We start from the raw sequence: 18,718 nt of genomic DNA on the forward strand, positions 1-18,718 counted from the left end.
CATATCACTGAAAATGTCTGAATTATCAGAATTACGCCTTGAGCAGGGAGGCAGGATCATACTGGCTATATCCCCTATAAAACGCAATGAAATTAGTAAAATAAAGAAGGCAGCTCAGGCTTTTAATATATCTCTTTCTACACCACGTGGTCGTCTAAAAGAAGGTTCTTTTAAAGGTGACATTCGTATCAATAGTTATAGATCAACTACTAGTAAATAGAAATTACCTAAATCGTGGATTCTAACAGAAGATAAGCGTGGAGTGCCTCCGCGGCCAACAATCATACGAGAAATAGGCAGTATTCTGCTTTCAAATCGAGATACTATATCTTTTTTTACTACTATAGAAGAGAAATAGATATATAACTTTACCGAGTGTACATGAGTTCAAAACCTGCTTTAAAATAATAACGTGAGCAAAATAAGGCCAGATATGAGAAGTAGATAAAGAAGCGAAAGTGTCTTACTAGGCGGAGTACTCTTAACAAAGGCCCGAATCGTTATAGAGCGCCAAAATCAAGCAGATGAACCTATACAGGAAGATAGAGCTTCATCTACTAAATCGGCGCTTAGGCGCGCTCTGCTTAGATATTCTCGTTGTAAGATATAGGGCCATAAAATTACTCATTGTCCGAATCGATAGACCCCTTATCTTTATATAGAAATCTAAGTTCTTGGCGTTTTGACTACTCTGTATTCTACTTTTTATATGGCGGTTCGGGGAGCTTAAGCGTTGATATTGGGTCGAGTGAAGAGTATTCAGGTGGGTGAACTTTCGCCTGAAGCCCACCCGAATAAAGCGGCGAGTCGCCCAACACCGAAAGTGGGCGCTAAGTGAGGTGGGCCTTAGTTTTGGCCGTTGTATGTTTTTTCTTTTTCTTTTTTTTTTTTCTTTTTTTGTTTGTTTGGATTCATTGGAGATATTATATCCATTGGTCATGCCTAGAACGCCTGAACACCTCTATACTTTTACCCAATTTCCCTACACACCCGGAATGCTGGCGTATCTGGGTGACTATTCCGATTCTTGAACCCATCCATATATGAAGGAGCGGCCACACTCGCCGGGGAAATATACCACAGAGGTAGAACCAGCCAGGTTCACAATCTGTTGTTATAAAGTCAGACCAGGCTAGTGGTCCGTTGACCTATCTCACAAACGCTTCAGTGTCGGGATTCTGCCGAATCTTCAACGGGCAAGGGCTTATCTTTCTTTGGAGGTATTACAGGTTAGATTCAGTTCATACTATCTACTGACTATGAACAAAACACATTGCGCTCATTTTTTATAATCATATAGTTCAAGCAACATCCCATATTTGGAAATAAAGTAAATAAGCCCATATTGAGAGCAATGCCCGTATTTTTAACCTCCATGTCTTACATAAAGTATCCCACTGCAATTGCACGAGGGACTACGCTTGATATCACCATTCGGCAGAGCGAGCTATCCACTCCAAAGTACGAGGCTCCAGGTACGAAGATTAACGGATCAACAGTTTCGAATATGGGATAACACTAACTTCTTCAACCAGACCGTTTTCCGAAATACCTGGCACGGGCAGTCCCTCGACAAGTAGGCCTGGGAGATGGCCTTGATCGCGTATCTCTGGCAGTATACTTCGAATATAGTTCCACATTGTGGTTGGAACGACTGCTAGGACTTCGTTTGTGCCGCTTTGCAGATACCGGGTGATATCCATCTTGGCGTTGGTGTAGTCTAATGGCGGGACTCTGTGTCCGTTGATGGAGAGCTGAATTGAATGTAGAATTGATGGGAAGACGATATAAGCGCCATCGGCAGCTCTGTCAATCCCAGCGCGCGTGGTAGGTGGCCACTGAAACGTTGTGCTATAGTAACCCAGCCCAGATGCGTTTCTGAGGATAGGAATCTCGCTCCATGACACCAGTGCCGTCAATCCATGGGTGGTGTTATGCTTCCGAGCAATGGTCTTAGCATCGCTGAAATTCGTTGGGGCTTCCCAATGCTCGGCAATGAGGTGCCAGTTGGTCAGATTAAACGCACTCGCTGTTCGCTGGTGTTGAGGCAGCTCAACGTATCTGTCGCTGGATAGACGGATTCGTTCGGGCGTGGGTTCAGACCCCTGGTTGGTGATATGGGCGACCCAACCGTTGCTCTGGTCAAAAGTTGCACCGATCACTGAAGGAGGGATCTCGATGGCATGGACCATTGGTTCCCCGGATTTATTCAGTCCACGGGGTGAAAATGCGATGATCATTGTCTGGTTGCCTTGGAGCGATACTGGCAGGGTCAAGGCATGATCCGTCACATTGTATGTGAAAACGGGGGACATAGCACCCGTCCATGCGTTGAGGTAGAAGGGGACCTTATCGCTCGCAGAGCCAGTGACCGTAATATATCCGGAGGAAGTATTTGAATCGCAGAAAATCAAGGCGTAGTCGATGCCGCTCGAGGAGTCTTCTCTCCAGGTTGTTAGCCATCTCCCATCGGTTTGAACTTGGATATGAGGCGATAGCCCAAGGGTGGATAATTTATCAGCGACACCACCAGTATGAACGAGATGCACATTGGTGGAGGTTGATAACTGTGTTAGGCCTGCTTCAATGGTGGCGCTTTCACTTTCATTGCCGGAAGGAAAGATGCCTGGCAACCCTCCGCTGATAATAATTGGTAGCCCATGAGTCGCGTATTCCTGGATCTTCTGTAGCCCTGATAGGGTCATATTACTGTCACTTGTTATGACCAGAGCCTTGAACTGCGGCCCATCGGCACCCAAAGTACCGTTTCTCACTGTAGCCGCAGGGAGGGCGAAGTTATCTGGGGAAAGGTATGCCCACGACCAACCTGGGTGCAATAATTTAGCTCCCGAGTACCAACAGTTTAAGGGACAGGGGAAAAGACGAACCTTCGTTAACCAAGTCGTCCGCTTGATACATAGATGGAAATGCGGCAGCGTCGGTGGCTGAGACTTTATTATAAATGGCCACGTCCACTCTTGGCATACCCTGTCGTTGGGTATATTGAACTCTGGCGAAAAAGTTCAGAACATCCGACAAGCCGTGATCCCACGAGGGCTGTTTGTTGGAATAAAGTTCGGAGGTTGAGTATGAGAAGGCAGTGTAGCCTGGCCAAGTTGTCTCGTAGTAATCTCCAGTATAGCTCTGCCCGTGCAGAACCAACTGGTTCACACCCCCTACAATAGCACGGCCAACGGAGAACAAAAGACTTCGAAAGGGATAACCGTAAGCAGCCATGGTTGCACCCATTTCGTTTGAGATAATCCTTTTACCAGCAAGTAATGCTGGTCCCGAAAACTGGCGGTAAGCATCGACACTATCGCCAAACTGAAGGCTTTCACATTCAGGAGCATCTACGACAGGTATATTCACCTCCATATCCATAGGGAGATTGTAGGATACTTGTGCTGAAAACTCAAGATGGAGCTCATGGCGTGCCCAGTCAGTAATCGTCTGGAGGTACTCCCGGTAGCAATCTTGAAGGACACTGCGGTAGTCGTTGATATAGCCTGCCCCGGAGTCTGGTGTATTTAAAATGCTTTGCACTGCGCCAGGTCGGTACTTTTGAATATTCACATTGTTGTTCGGCCAGAGCGTTCCGAAATTCAGAATTGGTAGGTATCGTTTTAGACTATAGCCAAATTTTCGTTGGAACTTTCCAGGGAGTGCTGGCGTCCATGATGTGTTTGAGGTCAACTCCATGCTATCTTCCCAAGCTATACGTGATACGATGCCACAGTCAATCCGGTGTCCTCTTTTGCCAGTGGATTGAGAGACATACCGTAATTCCCTACTTCCATCAGTAACTCCTTTATACCATCGATAAGAATATGGCTCTCCCAGAAATCAATGACCGTCTGAGCACCGCGTGAGCTGTAGTGACCCACAGCGAAAGAACCGTTGTCCCAGATTGTTGCTGTAGCATTATTCGTAAAGTGCAGATTCTTGTGCAAGGTCCGCTTCTGGTAGTAGGCGAAAATTCGGTGGCCAACACCGTCCCTATCCGTGGAAAAGCCTATTGACAGCTGACCATCCTCAGAAACTTGGCCTGTAATGTCGGTCAGGCTCTCATGCTCAAGCACTAAACTGAGATAGTCACTCTGGGCTGTTAGGAAGGGCGAGTCGATCTCTGGCAGTGAAATGTTGGTCTGTGAAAGAACGTGCGCCGATACCACTGCGATCAGTTCTCCGGTTCCCCAGCCGGGAATCGGCCCTTGGAAGGTTTCATTGCTACCGACTGGAACAGAGTACGGAACCTGAGCGTCAAATAATCAGTCTTTCTTTCGATTCTCTAGTCAAATACAGTGCTTGCGTCTTTACCAAATCCCATTGCAGCCCAGGATCATCACTAGAAGCTGGAACACCCTGACCCTGATTCGGCCCAAGAGCGAAATCCATCAACAAGCCCGCATCTTTGTGTGCTTGGAGCGCAGCCCAAAACACGTCGCGAAAGGCTGGTGTACCAAACCCATTGGTGACCCAGTCGGCTTGGGGTGGCGGGTCGCCAGCTTCACCACCGTAGTTATAGAATGGAACAAATTCGACACCACCTGCGCCTCGCTCCCCACTGTCCTTGATGTTTGTCGAAACTATCTCCTTGTCAACTCCCGCATCCGGGAGCCAATATCGAAAACGAGGTCGGCACCGGACAGACGGATTCTCGAACGTCCCCAGAGACGATGAGGGTCCTGAGGAGTTGTGGTAAACCGCTGCTAGCACGCCGACAGCGTGAAGCAGCAACAGGGGTTCGAGCCGTACCATGGTCAATTCACTGTTGATTGAAGAGGGAGACTCCAGAAATAGAGTTCTTTTTTGTCAATGGGATTTCTCCCTATTATACATAGTGTATTCTATTTGACTTTCCCGTAGCCCTTCTCGACATCTCGGGGAATGATTGTCCGGGGCTCGGTATAACATTAACAGGGCTTAGAAATTAGGGTAAGTTGGGGTAAAGGGACTGACTGCCGGGACCCCCCGAGGGCGAGAGCTTTTGCAGCTACTTAGAACCTTAAAAGGTCTCCACCGGAGTCTGTGCCCTGGCATCGAACCGAGCCGAACAATGCCGGCTTGGGCTCATCCGCACTACGGCCAAACTTCAGCACACTGTCTGCCTGAGGATGATGCCTATTTCCGGACTAACACGTCGCCGGCGGACGTTGTAATAACAAGGCAAGAAGATACTTTAATGGTGGCGGGCTCCGAAGCGCTCTATAGGAACTGCAACTGCAGACTATATCTACACCGAATATGTCCTTTCCGATCTTTTACAACATTTACAAACGTGCCTTTGCGAGAGAGCAACGGTTACTAATGTGAAGCTACTTGTGGGAGTTCGGGTACCTCTAAATTTGAGAATAGCCGCTAATCCCAAGTATCAGGTCATTCCCCGCAAATGTCCATTTAGGCCTGCGGAACTAGTTCATTCCAATCCCAACTCAGCAAGTCGAACGATCCCCACGAGAGTGGTGGAGGCTCGAGCGGATTTGACAGCGCTGGATCCGTAATGGCCATCGTGGTAACACTATTCTCCCCAGGGTCCGTGTTGAACTCGACTGAAGACTGAATGGCTGTATCGCCTAGTAATTGAGAGACATAGCGCTCTAAAGCATCCAGCGACTTATGCAACGAGTTTTGAGTTGTGCTGGATGAATATCTTTGTCGCGAGATAGCCATGGCCGCCTTCATAAGCTGGATTGAAACCTAGTCAGCGAGTCTATTTCACAGTGGACCCTGAATTTCTCGAAAAAACGTACCTCAGAGTGTGCCCGGCTCAAGATAGAGGCTGGCTGGAGACGGATATGGACGGCTAAGACGTAGGCCGCTGCTAGCGGTGAGGTGCCTAGGGCCAAAAAGCTGGGCTCACCGGCCTCAGTCACCATGACTTGGAGGTTTGTCATGTCCTTCGCGGCCTCAAGACATATTTGGGGCCCGTTGCGAAGCCGTAAATGCCAAGGTTCCCCAGATCCATACCGATCGACCTCCTTTTTCACCTCGCTCCAATCCAGCAAAAGCGTGTTTCGATTCAATACAATGATCCTAGTGAGCATCAGCGAAGGAGATACTCTAAGCAAATGTGAAAACATGATCGGGGCCGCCGACTTGGGTAAACGCACGCTTGGTGATAGTAAAATGAGAGGAAAGCCCATTGAGGTGTGAGCTGCACGTCGGCGGAGCTCGACGTCCCGATCCTGGTAAGGGCACGGCTGTCAGATGAATGCGCCAGCAAAATGAAGGGCTCACTGCAGGCATATTGGAGCTGGAATGCGCTCCTATTCATAAAGTGCTTACTGATATTCAGAGGGCAGGCTTCTTCGCCATTCCCACAGCAAGGTGTCGATTGCGCCCGCGGTACGAATCTTGCTCGCCCGGGCATCCGCGTCGCTCGTTGTATCTAGACTCTCTGTCCGCCATGTATGCCATGAACGATGTTGCATCTCGCGCAATACATTTGCCAGGCTGGTGAGGAATTTCTCATAATCTTGAAGCACCAGCATCTTTCCATTATTCATCGGGTCTGTTGGGTGTTGTCGCCCTACGGATGATAACCTCGGATCGTCCAGGGTGGACTGTCGACCGGAGTCAAAGGCGAGAAATTTCTCGAATACGTACAGGGCCCACCATGTGCGCATGGGATTCTTGTCGCTGTCTGACGCCATGTCATGTATGGTTCGCAGGGGAGCACTAAGATGGGCCAGCCTCAATGTCTGCGATATGGAGATAGCGAGCGTGAGCACATCCCATGCCTGTGATAGTTGGTCCCGGAGACGAAGGGTTATTGAGAAAAGAAGGAGCGCCTGAACTGACTCTATTGATGGCTGCAGGATGAGGTGGCCCACGAGTGTGTGACAGTAACCCAGATATGTGTTGAGATGTTGCTCGGATCCTGCTGGGCCTGCCATTGTGCCCAAAGTCGTGATTAGATAAAGGAGCATCAACCGGGAAGTCTTGTTAACCCTACGAGTTCTTGCATAACGCCGTGACAGGTCGGAGGATTCACGGACGAGCAACATTATCATTTCCCGGTCGAGAAACGGATAGATTGGATGATAAACCTTGAAAAAGAGTTTGGTCAACCTATGGAGCTCGTCTACAGGCGGCAGTCCCGGCTCCATGGAAGCAATGGTGTACTCATCTGAAAGCTCTGGGCCGGAGAGGCAGGGCTCTAAGTGGACACGGACGTGGTTCGAGGGTGGCACTTGAAGCCGAGAAAGAGCTAGGTCGAGCCATTGTGTCGAGATCTGTACGATGCTGGACCCTGCGCGTGTTGGGAGTACCGGGAGATGTCTCGTGTCCCAGCTGCGCCACTCGTTCGAGTCTCTCGGTCCAGGTGACGGGGATTTTGAACGTGCTGAAGCGATCGTGAACTCCGGTGACCGACTGACCCCCGTCGTCGTTGCCGGAGACACCAGGGCGACCACTCTGATTGTTGCCGCCGGTTCAAGGGTTCGCTCCGTCACGGGAAGATCTCTGCGGCGATGCTGGACCGGTGCATTCGACCGCCTTTTATCAACGGTAATACACTGGACACCTGCCAGTTGACAATTTCGGCAGCTGGGGAATTGCTCGTCACACCGTGTCTTCTTGGTCCTGCAGTAATTGCAAGCGTACGATAAGCGCTTCCGCTTAGGAAGCGGTGCCAAAGAGGAGTTGCCGAGCATGGAAGGGACTGAAGTGCTACTACCGTGCATTCAGCCGGACCGAGGATATCTTTTTTACAGGGTTTAAAGAAGGCAAAGTCAAGCCAAAGAGCGATGCAATACGGAGAAGAACCACGTTCGGCGTGGCCCGAGAGTGGAGGCAGCAAACGCGGGGAAAATTGTCATTCGGACTACTGTGGGTTGGCCGATGCATGGTAAACTAAATTAAGGTTCTGAGGGGAAGCCCTTGAGAAATATGATAGGGCTTGAACGTCCAGTTTGGTATACGATATCCTATATACTACTTTTATACATACGTTCGGAATGTGGACCACGTGCCGGCCGGGGTAAAGTAGTTGCTAACTTCAACGACACACTATCGGCTCAGACGCCTACATTGTAATTCTGCCTGGCCCATGTTGATATAGGATGATTCTAGAAATAGCGTTTATACTTTCGTTTTCAATATCATATCGTACTCTCAAGATAACGGGGAAACCGGGCTAAGTTGTGTCTTTGGTGACACCTACCGGCAGCGCTTGTGCATCACCCGACCTCAACATGGCTTCCACAACCATCAAATCCTCTAGGGCCTCGGTGGTCGACAATCTGGAATCCAGCCTACCTGTAGAAATGCTCGCGGCGAACGCAGCGACCTCTTCCTTCACACCCCACATTAATGGTGCCGGTTCCGATACTTCCTCCCATCTACTTCCTTGGTTTTGCTTGATCAAGATCTCCATCTGGAACGGGCGGTATATGACATAGCCTTTGTCGGTCACAATCTCAAACTCCATGACACGCTTGGCTTTGATCCCAACAGACGAGGTGTAGGTGCCGCTGCGTCCCTGGTTGGTTCTCAAAATAGCATGAACAGTGTCAAGCGGAGGAAGGTCCTCTTGTAAAGACGTCGTATATGCGGATACGACTTCCACCCTTTGGCCCAGAGCAGCTAGCAACGTTCGTAACACCGCAACGAAATGAACCCCGCCATCCAGTAAATAACCTCCCTGGAAAGTAGGCTTCTGGCGCCTTCGATATAAAAGAATTAGCGAAAAGGCCCGGAAAATAGAGCTGTCATAACTCACCATTCTGAATGATAGAAGGGGTTCTTGGAATCCGTGAAAGAAAATGCAGTCACCGAAAAGGTGACAAGGCTTCCACCCATCTCCGTGAGGATCCTCGCAGCCTTATGAACAGAGTCCCAAAATCGAAAATTCTCGCCAACACCCCATAGGACGCCGCCCTTCGTCTGCTGCTGGTGGTAAGCCATCAGCCTCTGGGCCGTCTCGACGTCGGGAGCGATTGGTTTCTCGCTCAGAACATGTTTCCCTGCAGCCAATGCTCTCTTGATCAGACCCGGTACCGCAGTAATAGCCACGGCGATGATGACGGCAACAATATCTTGACGTTGTAACAGATCATCGAGCGACTTGGACTGAATATACGGCGAATCAAAGTACGCTTCGGCATCCTCGTTAGCTGCAGCAACGAAGCTCTCAGCCGACGTCTGCGATCGCGAGTAGACCGCCTTGAGACGTAACGATGGACATGATTTGATGGCTGGAAGGTGCTCTGTGGTTCTCAGCCGTTAGAATCACCGTGAGCCTTCATGAAATATAGCGGCCACATAAAACACACACCCCTCTTTGCAAAGACCCCAGCCCCAAGCAAAGCTACACCAATCGACATCGTAGATGAGCTATCATGAAAAGCAGATCTCGGACTGTTAGCCAAGACAGATGGATCTGTGAAAGATTGGGGAATCTCTGTACTCTTCAGCGGATTAACGTCTCGTTCGAAGAGATGCCTATAGGCTTGCTACAAAGACACAAGCTGGCGTAGTCGAGTTCTCCCGGCACCTGCCCCTCGCGTGGCTCTTAGCCATACCAAAGGGTAAGAGATATCCATCGGGAATCGCTCAGGGCGGTTCGGCTGCCCTCATGTTCGCCCACATGTTCCGAAAACTCAATGGATGTTTTAGTCCGAGCGGGCTCTCCATTTATTTAACTCACACCAATTAGATATGGGATTGCTCCGAAGGTGCGAGATGCATTACCTCGCAAACAGGCAGAAAACGCGGGGAATACGGAGTAAGTCTCATTGTTGTGGGGATGAAGAGCGACCTGTCTCATCGTATGTCTCGTGGTCGTGGACGCACCCAAGCCAACCGACTCTGAAGCAGGTTGCGTTAATGGTGGATTCACCATTCCAGCCAAGCCGGTTCGGATACTAGCGCCTAACTAATCTACTCCGTACCGGTCGGAACAACAGACGTGCGAATCAGACGAAGCGGAAATATGGGCTAGAGCTCTAGCCGGCTTAACTATGTGGAGGTCAAGACCCGGTTCACTCTCGGTTCGGCGAACGCCCCCCCCGGAACAACACTTCAGAACGCTGGACAGGTGCATCCTGTAAATTGCTCCGGGCAAATTGTTATCATACGTTCTGAGATTTGACGTGACAGTCTCAAGCGTACTGGAAAGGAGGGTCATAAGCGTAATTATGAAGGATGAAGGATGAAGCCACAACATTACCCATAAGCCGGTGCCCACGACAGGGGTTTATAGTATGTATCCGGTCGAATCGAATTATGGGATGGATTGACCACTGGGGCTTTATGTTATATATCGAAGATGAACGGCGCTAACCCAGACCCAAAGAAGCCGATTGGCCTTCGCACAACAAAAGTATTCTCGTGCATGGATACTGGTCAAGAATTCCATATTGGTGGAATCAACCTAGAGGTATTCCCTTTGAAATCTTGATGACCGCTGAGTAAGACCGATATGTAATGGGGCCCAACGAACATCCCTGGAGCCCTTCCTTCCTTCCCACTACTCAATACCTTGAAACTTTCAAGCGAGATCATGAAGGAGTTCGACGACGTTCAAGTCATTTGCAGACCTTTGAGCCATCCCAAGATAGGGTTAGGCTACCAAGGGTTCAATCCGCGTACCGAAATCTTGCCCAAAGGGTGGTCGAAGGAGGGAAAGAGACCTTTGACGTGTGATATCCTCGTTGAACATGACGTCGGATACAAGGTGCGGGATGGAGTCACACTATATGCGGACGTTCTTCGTCCTCCCACCGGTAGGGTCCCAGCTATCGTCTGCTGGAGTCCCTTTGGGAAGAAGTTCAACGGCTCCGATGCGCTAAATTTGATGGCTCCGTTTAATCTGGGCCTCCGTGACGACGTGCTGAGTGGGCTGGAGAAATTCGAAGCGCCGGATCCCGCTTTTTGGGTGGAAAAGGGATACGCTATTGTCAATGTTGATAACCGGGGTAGTTTTGACTCGGAGGGTTCATGTGCCGTGCTAGGAACCCAGGAAGGAGAAGATGGCCATGATGTGATTGAATGTATCGCCAAAGAACCGTGGTGCACCGGAAGTATTGGGATGGCAGGCAATTCCCATCTGGCGCAAAGCCAATGGTTTATTGCCGCACAGCAGCCACCCTCACTAAAGGCCATTGCGCCTTGGGAAGGCTGCACAGACATGTACCGGGAGACATTTGTTCGTGGCGGTATCTATTGTGCCGATCTCTTCGATGAGCTCATTTCGAAATATGTCATACATGGAGGCGAGATCGAGAGCATCCGGGCCATGTTCGACAAATACCCGCTCGCGAATGCGTACTGGAACGATAAACGCGCTGAGATCGAAAAGATTAATATCCCGACATACATCACCGGCACCTGGTCCAATACTATGCATGGCATGGGCGCCATCCGAGGATGGCTCAAGGTTAAGACGTCTGACAAGTGGCTCAGATTCCATCCCTATCAGGAATGGTATGACCTCTGGGGATGTCCGGATTCCAACCAGGAGCTACTCCAGTTCTTCGACCGGTACCTCAAGGGGCTTGACAACAGTTGGGAGAGCACACCCCGCGTTCGCATGGCCTTGTTGAAATTCGGCCAAACGCCATCGATAGGCGGCATCGTAGAGCAGGATTTTCCCATTCCGAATACTGAGTACAAGAAGGCGTACCTCGCGCCCAATGACAGGTTGGCCCTCAACAAGCCCACAAACAGCCTCGCCTTGTCGTACGATGCAACATCCCAGACAGACTTCTTGAAATTCAGGTACACGTTTGATAAGATGACGCGAATCATGGGCATACCAAAGGCAGTCTTGTATATGTCCTGCCAGGAACATGATGATATGGATGTTTTTGCTATCCTTCGCAAGGTATCATCCACAGGCGAGCCTATGTTGTGCTTAAACGTGCCATGGGAAGGTCTGCCAGTCAAGTCATTCCACGAAATACCTGAGGAGTTGCAGACAGAGGTCATTATCTACAAAGGGCCTACTGGTATAATCCGGGCGTCGCAGCGCGCAATTGACCACGACAAGTCAATGCACCCTAACTGGCCTTTCCACCCACATGACCGAGAGGAGCGTATTCCACCCAGACAAATCGTCAAACTTGAGATTGGAATTTGGGCAACAGGCATCGAGTTCCAGGCTGGAGAAAGTCTACAGTTTGAAATTGCGGGACACTTTCGAGGTGTCTCCAACTTTGGGAAACCAGAGCATGTCAAGAACAAAGGCCGGCATATTGTTCATATCGGAGGCGGGCACGACAGCCACGTAATTCTCCCAATTTGTTAGACTAGATCTTCTAGGGGCAGTATAATACTTATTTCCAAGAACGAATGTACAGCTCGGTTTGTTATCTGGCATCTCATTGCTTTGTAGATGGGACACAGCCACTTCGGCGAACAGCGTCGCAATGAATGATCCGCGGAGATTGAGAATGTTGAGAAATTGTTTTCTGGTAAATCTAATGGATAGAGTCTCAAGTCTATTGGAGTCAGAGCCCTCTAACAGCACCAATGGATGCTACTCATCTACCGACTATATATTAAGCTCATGACATACTGTTATTTACAATATCTTAATTGGCCTTTTAACCTGAGGATGCTGCCCCTGACTCGGCGACAAGATAGCACTGAATTATAGTCACATAATCGCAGTATTCTCTGGACGACCAAGCGGACACAATGACTACAACTCCCATCTACCTGTTAGGTATCCCTAAATGTCTCACATTTCAAAAACAAACGTAGGCCGTCGTAAAGCAAGTTCAGAAGGGTATAAACTTGTCTTACAATTTCAGGACAGGCTTGCTTCCCAAGAAGCTCGCCCTTCCTAGATAGCGGACTCGGAAAGGGTTTCTCGAGAGTCAAAGGGCCCCTTCTTCGGGTCGTATGACCACGGCACTATCAATTTCAATTCCTGCGTTTCTGAAACTCAAATTGGATGGTCGCAAAAGCCATATTCGCGGTGTTCGGGGGGATAGTTTTGGGCCAACCACACCTTGTGAACGCGGGCTTCGGCAGGGTCTCCTCCGCATTCCGGGGGGATCTCAATTGAACAGGAAGACACGATTGGTCTTCCAATACAGAATGTGAATCTGGAAGCCACTAGTCGGAGATGTCAACGTCTGGCTAGTCGTATATCAGGCTGGTATACTAGGCCGCCAAAGTTGAATATCGCACAACCGCAACTACGCAACTTACAACTCATTCTGAATCTACGTCTACCACAGTCTCTTGAGTCCTAGTACATTTACTTACAATGGCACCATACATTGGAGCTATGGCGAATTCCTCGTCCTAACCAGTCAAGCATGGCGACTGGCGGGACGAATTCGACGTCAAAGGTTATGTTGTGCTTAAGAATGTTGTGCCCAAAGACCGGGCACTTTACTATCGCCAGAAAATGATAGATTGGCTTGGATCATTTGATAATGGCTTCAAAATCAATGACCGGAGTACTTGGACCGAGGAGAACCTGCCGTGGACCTTTAAGAATGGCATGTATCTCAACTATTGCGCCGCGCATGAAAAGTATGTTTGGGACGCAAAGCAAGAGCCGGGTGTCCTGGGTGCCTTTGCCAAAATATGGGGTACTGACGAGTTGATCGCATCGTACGATACCATCAATATTACCCTTCCTAATGCCGCAGAGATGGGTGGCAAAAAGCCGTGGCCACATGTTGATCAATCCCCTGAGAGAAATGGAATGCACCGCGTTCAAGGCTTCATCAACTGTAAGTAGATCTAGGACAGGGCAGGACCACGAAGATACTAACTCATATCCGTCTCGAGTGTCTGAAGCTGGACCAAATGACGGTGGCTTGGTCGTTATGGAAGGCAGTGCCCCCTTGTTTGAAAAGTTCTTCAAGCAATTTCCGCCAGATAGGACCAAAGGTCCACTCGCCGCCCTCCACTATGACTTTTATCCTTTCCAGGACGAAGACTTTAAGTGGTATGAGGCGCAAGGATGCAAGATTGTCAAGGTCTGCGCCGAGCCGGGCGACCTGGTCCTGTGGGATTCCCGACAGATGCACTACGCTGTCTATCCTGACACGGACCTTATCCGTACCGTCATTTACACCTGCTATATCAGTGGCGGTTCCGAACACCCACCGCCTTCCGCCGGTGGGTGTTCGGCAGCCTAAAGGAATTTTCAGCGTAAAGGAAGAAAATGAAGCAATTTGTATTATCACCACTAAACGCCTGTAGAATCAATAAAATAAAGCTGATCACCCGATTCCTCTGCCAATCCTGTATCTGAAGCTATAGTTTCATTTTCTATATAAGGCGCTGGCGGGAGGTGGCCGTACACTTTGAAATACGCCTTATCCGCTGCTTTCTTATTTTTTTCATTATCTTTGGCCTTCCTGTCTGCAATAGACCGATTCGCATCCTTTACACGCAGTATACCACTATCTCCAAGGCGTTGAATCTCTCGCTTAGACTTTTTACGGCTTCGGGATACCTGTGTAGCCTCAATTCGTGTAAGAGTTAAATTCATAATAGCAAGCTGTTCAGATTGAAGCTTTTGTTGATGAAATAAGCGGTCAAGATAGCGCTCAATGCGAGGATTGTTTGGTGTATTATTATTTAGAAGCTTAAATAGCTTTTTCTGATTCTTTTCAACTTGCTGAGCACTTTTTGGAGGTGTATTCTCAATACTTGAAGACTGAGGATTTGGAGGCGGCGTAGTCTCTCTGTACACGTGTAAATCAGGTGCAGAGATCTCTGGTAAAGGTAGTAAAATCTTCTGAATATCTTCAATAATTGAAGATCTATCTGGAGGAAAGATACCGCGTTCTTTAAAAGAGTTGCGAATAAGGCGCGGAGTAAAAGTCTTCTCACGTACAGCAACAATATCACGTAGAAAATTTGCTTTATCTCTCGGGACTCCACACCACTGTACAATATGATTATTTGCACTGCGAAAGTGTGTTTTATATGTAAGAAAGGGCTTTCCATCAAGCGGTTGACAGCGATGTGTTGTATAAGGTCGAAAACAAAAGGGAAGAATCTCATATGTCTTACAGAGTTGAAGAAATTCAACTGTTTTATGAGCTGTATGGCCGTCGAAGAGAAGTATATGTTTTTCTCTCTTTCTTGTACGATCTTTAGTCTCCTCATGGAATCTTTGAAGCTATTCAAGCGCGATTTTATTGTTTATATAGCCTTTATCGGTGACTGCAGTATAATAATCGGGAATTGTTTTATTGTACCAGGCCTCCATAAATTTCTTCCCTTTAAAGATAAAGAGCGGAGTTATAATCCAGCTATCTGCAGCAATATACTCAAGTGTAGTAATATTCTCTGCATGCCCAGTTTTAGGAAGATTAGGAACTCTTCTCTTTGTACTAAGTACTTTTTGAGGCTTTCCACTGCCTGGTTGAAAGCCGCATTTATCAAAGTTATATATAAGGCGAGCAGGAACATCTTTAAGCAAGTTGGTAAGCTGAATATACCAGAATTGAAGCTGTCTGACATTCTCTGTATCTAGACGCTTCTTCTCCTTTGGCCTTTGAATCACAGGGCTTAATTTAAGATCAGGAGGAAGTCTTTTGGAAAAACAATATACCTATGATCGACTGATACTCTGTGTAGGATTATCGCGCTGTATAGTAAGGTTTGCCCACTCTAAAAGCAATGATATAGTCACCGGGAGATGAATATCACGTATTTTAGCAATCTATTGCTTTAAGGCAGTCTCTTGATACTTATTTAGCGCTTTATTTGGTGCATTTCGAGCTGTACGAGGCTTTCTTCTTTCATGAATACGGCCATGGAGTGTGCAATATAGGATCCCGAATTCCCGCGCGATTTTTGCAATATTAGGCTTTTTTTCAAGATAGACGGCTTCAATAGCTTCATCTACACGTGAATCTGAAATTTTAGACGTTTTGGGCATTTTTTATGGTTTGTATAGCTTCAAAAAGATAGAAAATTGATTATCTTCCTTTACGCTGAAAATTCCTTTAGGCTGCCGAACACCCACCGGCGGAAGGCGGTGGGTGTTCGGAACCGCCACTGATACGCCTGCAGCGTGGATATCAGCAGAAGACCTGGAGAAAAAGAAGGAAATTTTCCGGAAGTGGGAAGCTACCACACATTGGCCGCATATCAACATCCATTCGCATGGAAAGCATATGATTGACGGTAAACCGGATCCGTTGGAGAGGGCAGAACCATTAGAAAAGCCCGAGATGACGGACAAGCTGAAGAAACTCGTTGGGTTGAAGCCGTATTAATTCACCGGAAAGCGACATCTATGTGTACCTGCAATGTAGGTAATAGTAGAAGGTCATTGCGTGTATGGATACCGGGCTATAAGGAAGTAGTGGAAGCAATCAACATCTATCCTTCTTCTCAAATCTAAACACACACACACACACACAACGTATGGTTTTAAATCTCATTAGAGGGCACTTTGTGCACATCATCTCGGCATAGGTAAATATTTAATGGTAGAATCATGGTGAAAATGACAGCAGAGGCCTATGCTAGTTTGCAACGATATTGTACTCATCCCCTCGCTGTCCCTTTCCAGAGGTGGTCGTATAAGCGAGGAACTGTGCGACCAATGGCTCTACGGCGCTACTTTCCCCTCAAATTTGCGAAGGTGGGAGCTTCAAGCGTGGTGAACCACGCTAAATGAACGAGGCAATTTGCGTATAGTGTACTAGTATAGGATCGCTTTATTTTCTCCGTTCCGGTTTGATGCCCGCAAGGAGTCCTCGTTTTCCGATAGGCCACCCTAAAACTAGCAGTGAGTTCTTGCTTACTACGAGGTATTAGAAGTACTGGTAATATTATTGACCTTGGTTACCCAAAATACCCAAAATCGAACCGGACTCTCACGACCAGTCATGGAGGCAAAACACACCACAGAACTCCAGAATGAAGATATTGAGGCTTTCAACAACAACAACGTCTCCAACCCCGTTGTTGGCAGCACCAAGCTCATCAATGACTCTGAAGTGGTCCTCGTACCTACTCCATCAAATGATCCAAATGGGAAGTTGTTTACCAAAACTGTTCCCATGCTTTCTCCGCTCCTCTAACACCAATCGTACAGACCCTTTGAACCTACCGGTATAGCAAAAGTATGTCATCCTGTTTATTGTTGGAATTGTTGCGGCGACAGGAAACCTGATGCCCAGTGGTATGAGTTCATTCCTACCCGCGGTTAAAGCTCGTACGATGGCGGCCCCAAAACGAACGACCTGATCACTTGGCCGGCGTTTTTCATGGGTATTGGGAATCTCATCGCAATACCACTGTCCTACGGCATTGGAAGAAGGCCTATATACTTGTTTTCCTCCATTCTGCTGGCTTTTGGCTGCCTGTGGTGTGCTAAGAGTGAAAGCCTCGAGTCGCACATAGCAGGTCGAGATATTATGTCCATCGCCGCCGGCACATGCGAAGCACTTTTCCCCATCATTGTCCAAGAGATTTTCTTTCTGCACCAGCGGGGCAAGGCTGTTGCGGCATTCTCTGCGCTACAGACTGTCGGAACCGCTGCCTTGATAATTGCGAGTCCGTACATTGCGTCTGATTCCCACCTTGGGTGGAGGTGGTGGTATGGTATTTTTGGATGCGTCAGCGGGGCCATCACTGTTCTCAGCATCATATTTGTTAAAGAGACCAAGTATGCCCGGTCCATGGCAGCCCTAAATGGCGAGGGGATCGAAGTGAACGGCGTTCTGGTTCCTGTGACGACACGTACAACCCGTGAGATTGATGTCGTCAACTATCGCTTACGCAGCTTCTTCCGAGACATGGCACCCTAGTCAGGAAACGCGGAATGGTCTCTCACTATTGATTGTTGTAAACAGATGTGTCAGGTCATTCTCTTTCCCAACGTTCTTTGGCTCATCTTGCTGTGAGTTGGCACCCCGTACCGCACCGCAATAGGAATCCTGGCACTGACAATGAGTAAGGAATTCTGTTGGTCTTGGTATATATGTCCTCATGTCGGCGCTCTTTGCAGAAGTGCTCGTGAAGCCGCTGTTTCTGTGGGGATTCAACACTCTTGGCTATGTCTTTACGGGTCAGATTGCTACCGCGGTAGCTGTACCTATTGTCTGCGGTTACTTCAGTGATCAGATCACAAAATTGCTAAGAGAAACAACGGCGTCAGTGAGGTAAGTTGTGTCTTCAACCAAGCTACCCGTAACCGTCGCCGTGTGTTCATATGGACTAGCCGGAATACCGTCTTCTTGTGGTCATTCTTCCCACGGTTGCAATCTTACTCTCTACCATAATTTATGGCAAAACGGCTGAACATCCTGATAAATGGACCTGGGCGGGCATTGCGGTCACTCTGAATTTCGAGTACTTTGGCTTCGTGGGCATTGTTGTTTCTTCCTTTGTCTACTGCATGGATGCGTACGTCAGATGGATGCATGATGTCAAAAAAAGTCTACCTTGCTGAAAGATCACAGATATCCGCAACGCGTTGATGGTACTCTTGTGTTGATCTGCTCGTGTCGTGGCTTCATCGGGTTTGGCATTTCTTACGGGCCTATTGCATTCGTGGATAAAATGGGCTATGACGGCGCCTTCAACATTTTTGCGGGGATCATGGGCGCGCTGATGGTTATCGGTATCTTCATCTACATCTTTGGTACACAGATCCGGAGGAGGACCCAGAGGTTTGTAGTAGGTAGCTGAACGGTGGGGGGGGGGAAACAATATACTGTCACCGAGTGATGGGTAAAGGGCGAGCAACGGATGCGATTCTACGTGTTTTTCAGAAGCT

The 18,718-nt window shown here is 48.3% G+C and overlaps 6 protein-coding genes across 6 annotated transcripts; 3 read left to right on the plus strand and 3 right to left on the minus strand.

Annotated features, from left to right (window-relative positions):
- Window positions 1-1,484: 1,484 nt before the first annotated feature.
- Window positions 1,485-4,761, minus strand: BDV27DRAFT_165326 (uncharacterized protein; the record flags this gene model as incomplete). Its single annotated transcript, XM_032073894.1, has 4 exons — window positions 1,485-2,827; window positions 2,889-3,521; window positions 3,782-4,256; window positions 4,321-4,761. The coding sequence occupies 4 exons, from the start codon at window positions 4,759-4,761 to the stop codon at window positions 1,485-1,487; spliced, it is 2,892 nt and encodes a 963-aa protein (XP_031926705.1).
- Window positions 4,762-5,400: 639 nt separating this feature from the next.
- On the minus strand, window positions 5,401-7,112 carry BDV27DRAFT_165327 (fungal specific transcription factor domain-containing protein; the record flags this gene model as incomplete). The annotated part of the gene is made up of 4 exons (XM_032073895.1): window positions 5,401-5,688; window positions 5,754-6,036; window positions 6,289-6,944; window positions 7,053-7,112. The coding sequence occupies 4 exons, from the start codon at window positions 7,110-7,112 to the stop codon at window positions 5,401-5,403; spliced, it is 1,287 nt and encodes a 428-aa protein (XP_031926706.1).
- A 1,018-nt stretch (window positions 7,113-8,130) lies between these two features.
- BDV27DRAFT_165328 (Gfo/Idh/MocA family protein) lies at window positions 8,131-9,329 on the minus strand (the record flags this gene model as incomplete). Its single annotated transcript, XM_032073896.1, has 3 exons — window positions 8,131-8,669; window positions 8,726-9,212; window positions 9,281-9,329. The coding sequence occupies 3 exons, from the start codon at window positions 9,327-9,329 to the stop codon at window positions 8,141-8,143; spliced, it is 1,065 nt and encodes a 354-aa protein (XP_031926707.1). The 3' UTR covers window positions 8,131-8,140.
- A 1,178-nt stretch (window positions 9,330-10,507) lies between these two features.
- Window positions 10,508-12,253, plus strand: BDV27DRAFT_146000 (Alpha/Beta hydrolase protein; the record flags this gene model as incomplete). Its single annotated transcript, XM_032070501.1, has 1 exon — window positions 10,508-12,253. The coding sequence occupies one exon, from the start codon at window positions 10,508-10,510 to the stop codon at window positions 12,251-12,253; it is 1,746 nt and encodes a 581-aa protein (XP_031926708.1).
- Window positions 12,254-17,354: 5,101 nt separating this feature from the next.
- Window positions 17,355-17,747, plus strand: BDV27DRAFT_158645 (uncharacterized protein; the record flags this gene model as incomplete). Its single annotated transcript, XM_032072716.1, has 1 exon — window positions 17,355-17,747. The coding sequence occupies one exon, from the start codon at window positions 17,355-17,357 to the stop codon at window positions 17,745-17,747; it is 393 nt and encodes a 130-aa protein (XP_031926709.1).
- Window positions 17,748-17,928: 181 nt separating this feature from the next.
- BDV27DRAFT_158646 (uncharacterized protein) lies at window positions 17,929-18,630 on the plus strand (the record flags this gene model as incomplete). The annotated part of the gene is made up of 2 exons (XM_032072717.1): window positions 17,929-18,101; window positions 18,402-18,630. 2 exons carry the CDS (start codon window positions 17,929-17,931, stop codon window positions 18,628-18,630), a joined length of 402 nt encoding a protein of 133 aa, XP_031926710.1.
- Between the last annotated feature and the right edge of the window lie 88 nt (window positions 18,631-18,718).

This window comes from Aspergillus caelatus (genome assembly GCF_009193585.1).
Source record: "Aspergillus caelatus strain CBS 763.97 unplaced genomic scaffold BDV27scaffold_109, whole genome shotgun sequence".
In the NCBI taxonomy this organism is placed as follows: domain Eukaryota; kingdom Fungi; phylum Ascomycota; class Eurotiomycetes; order Eurotiales; family Aspergillaceae; genus Aspergillus; species Aspergillus caelatus.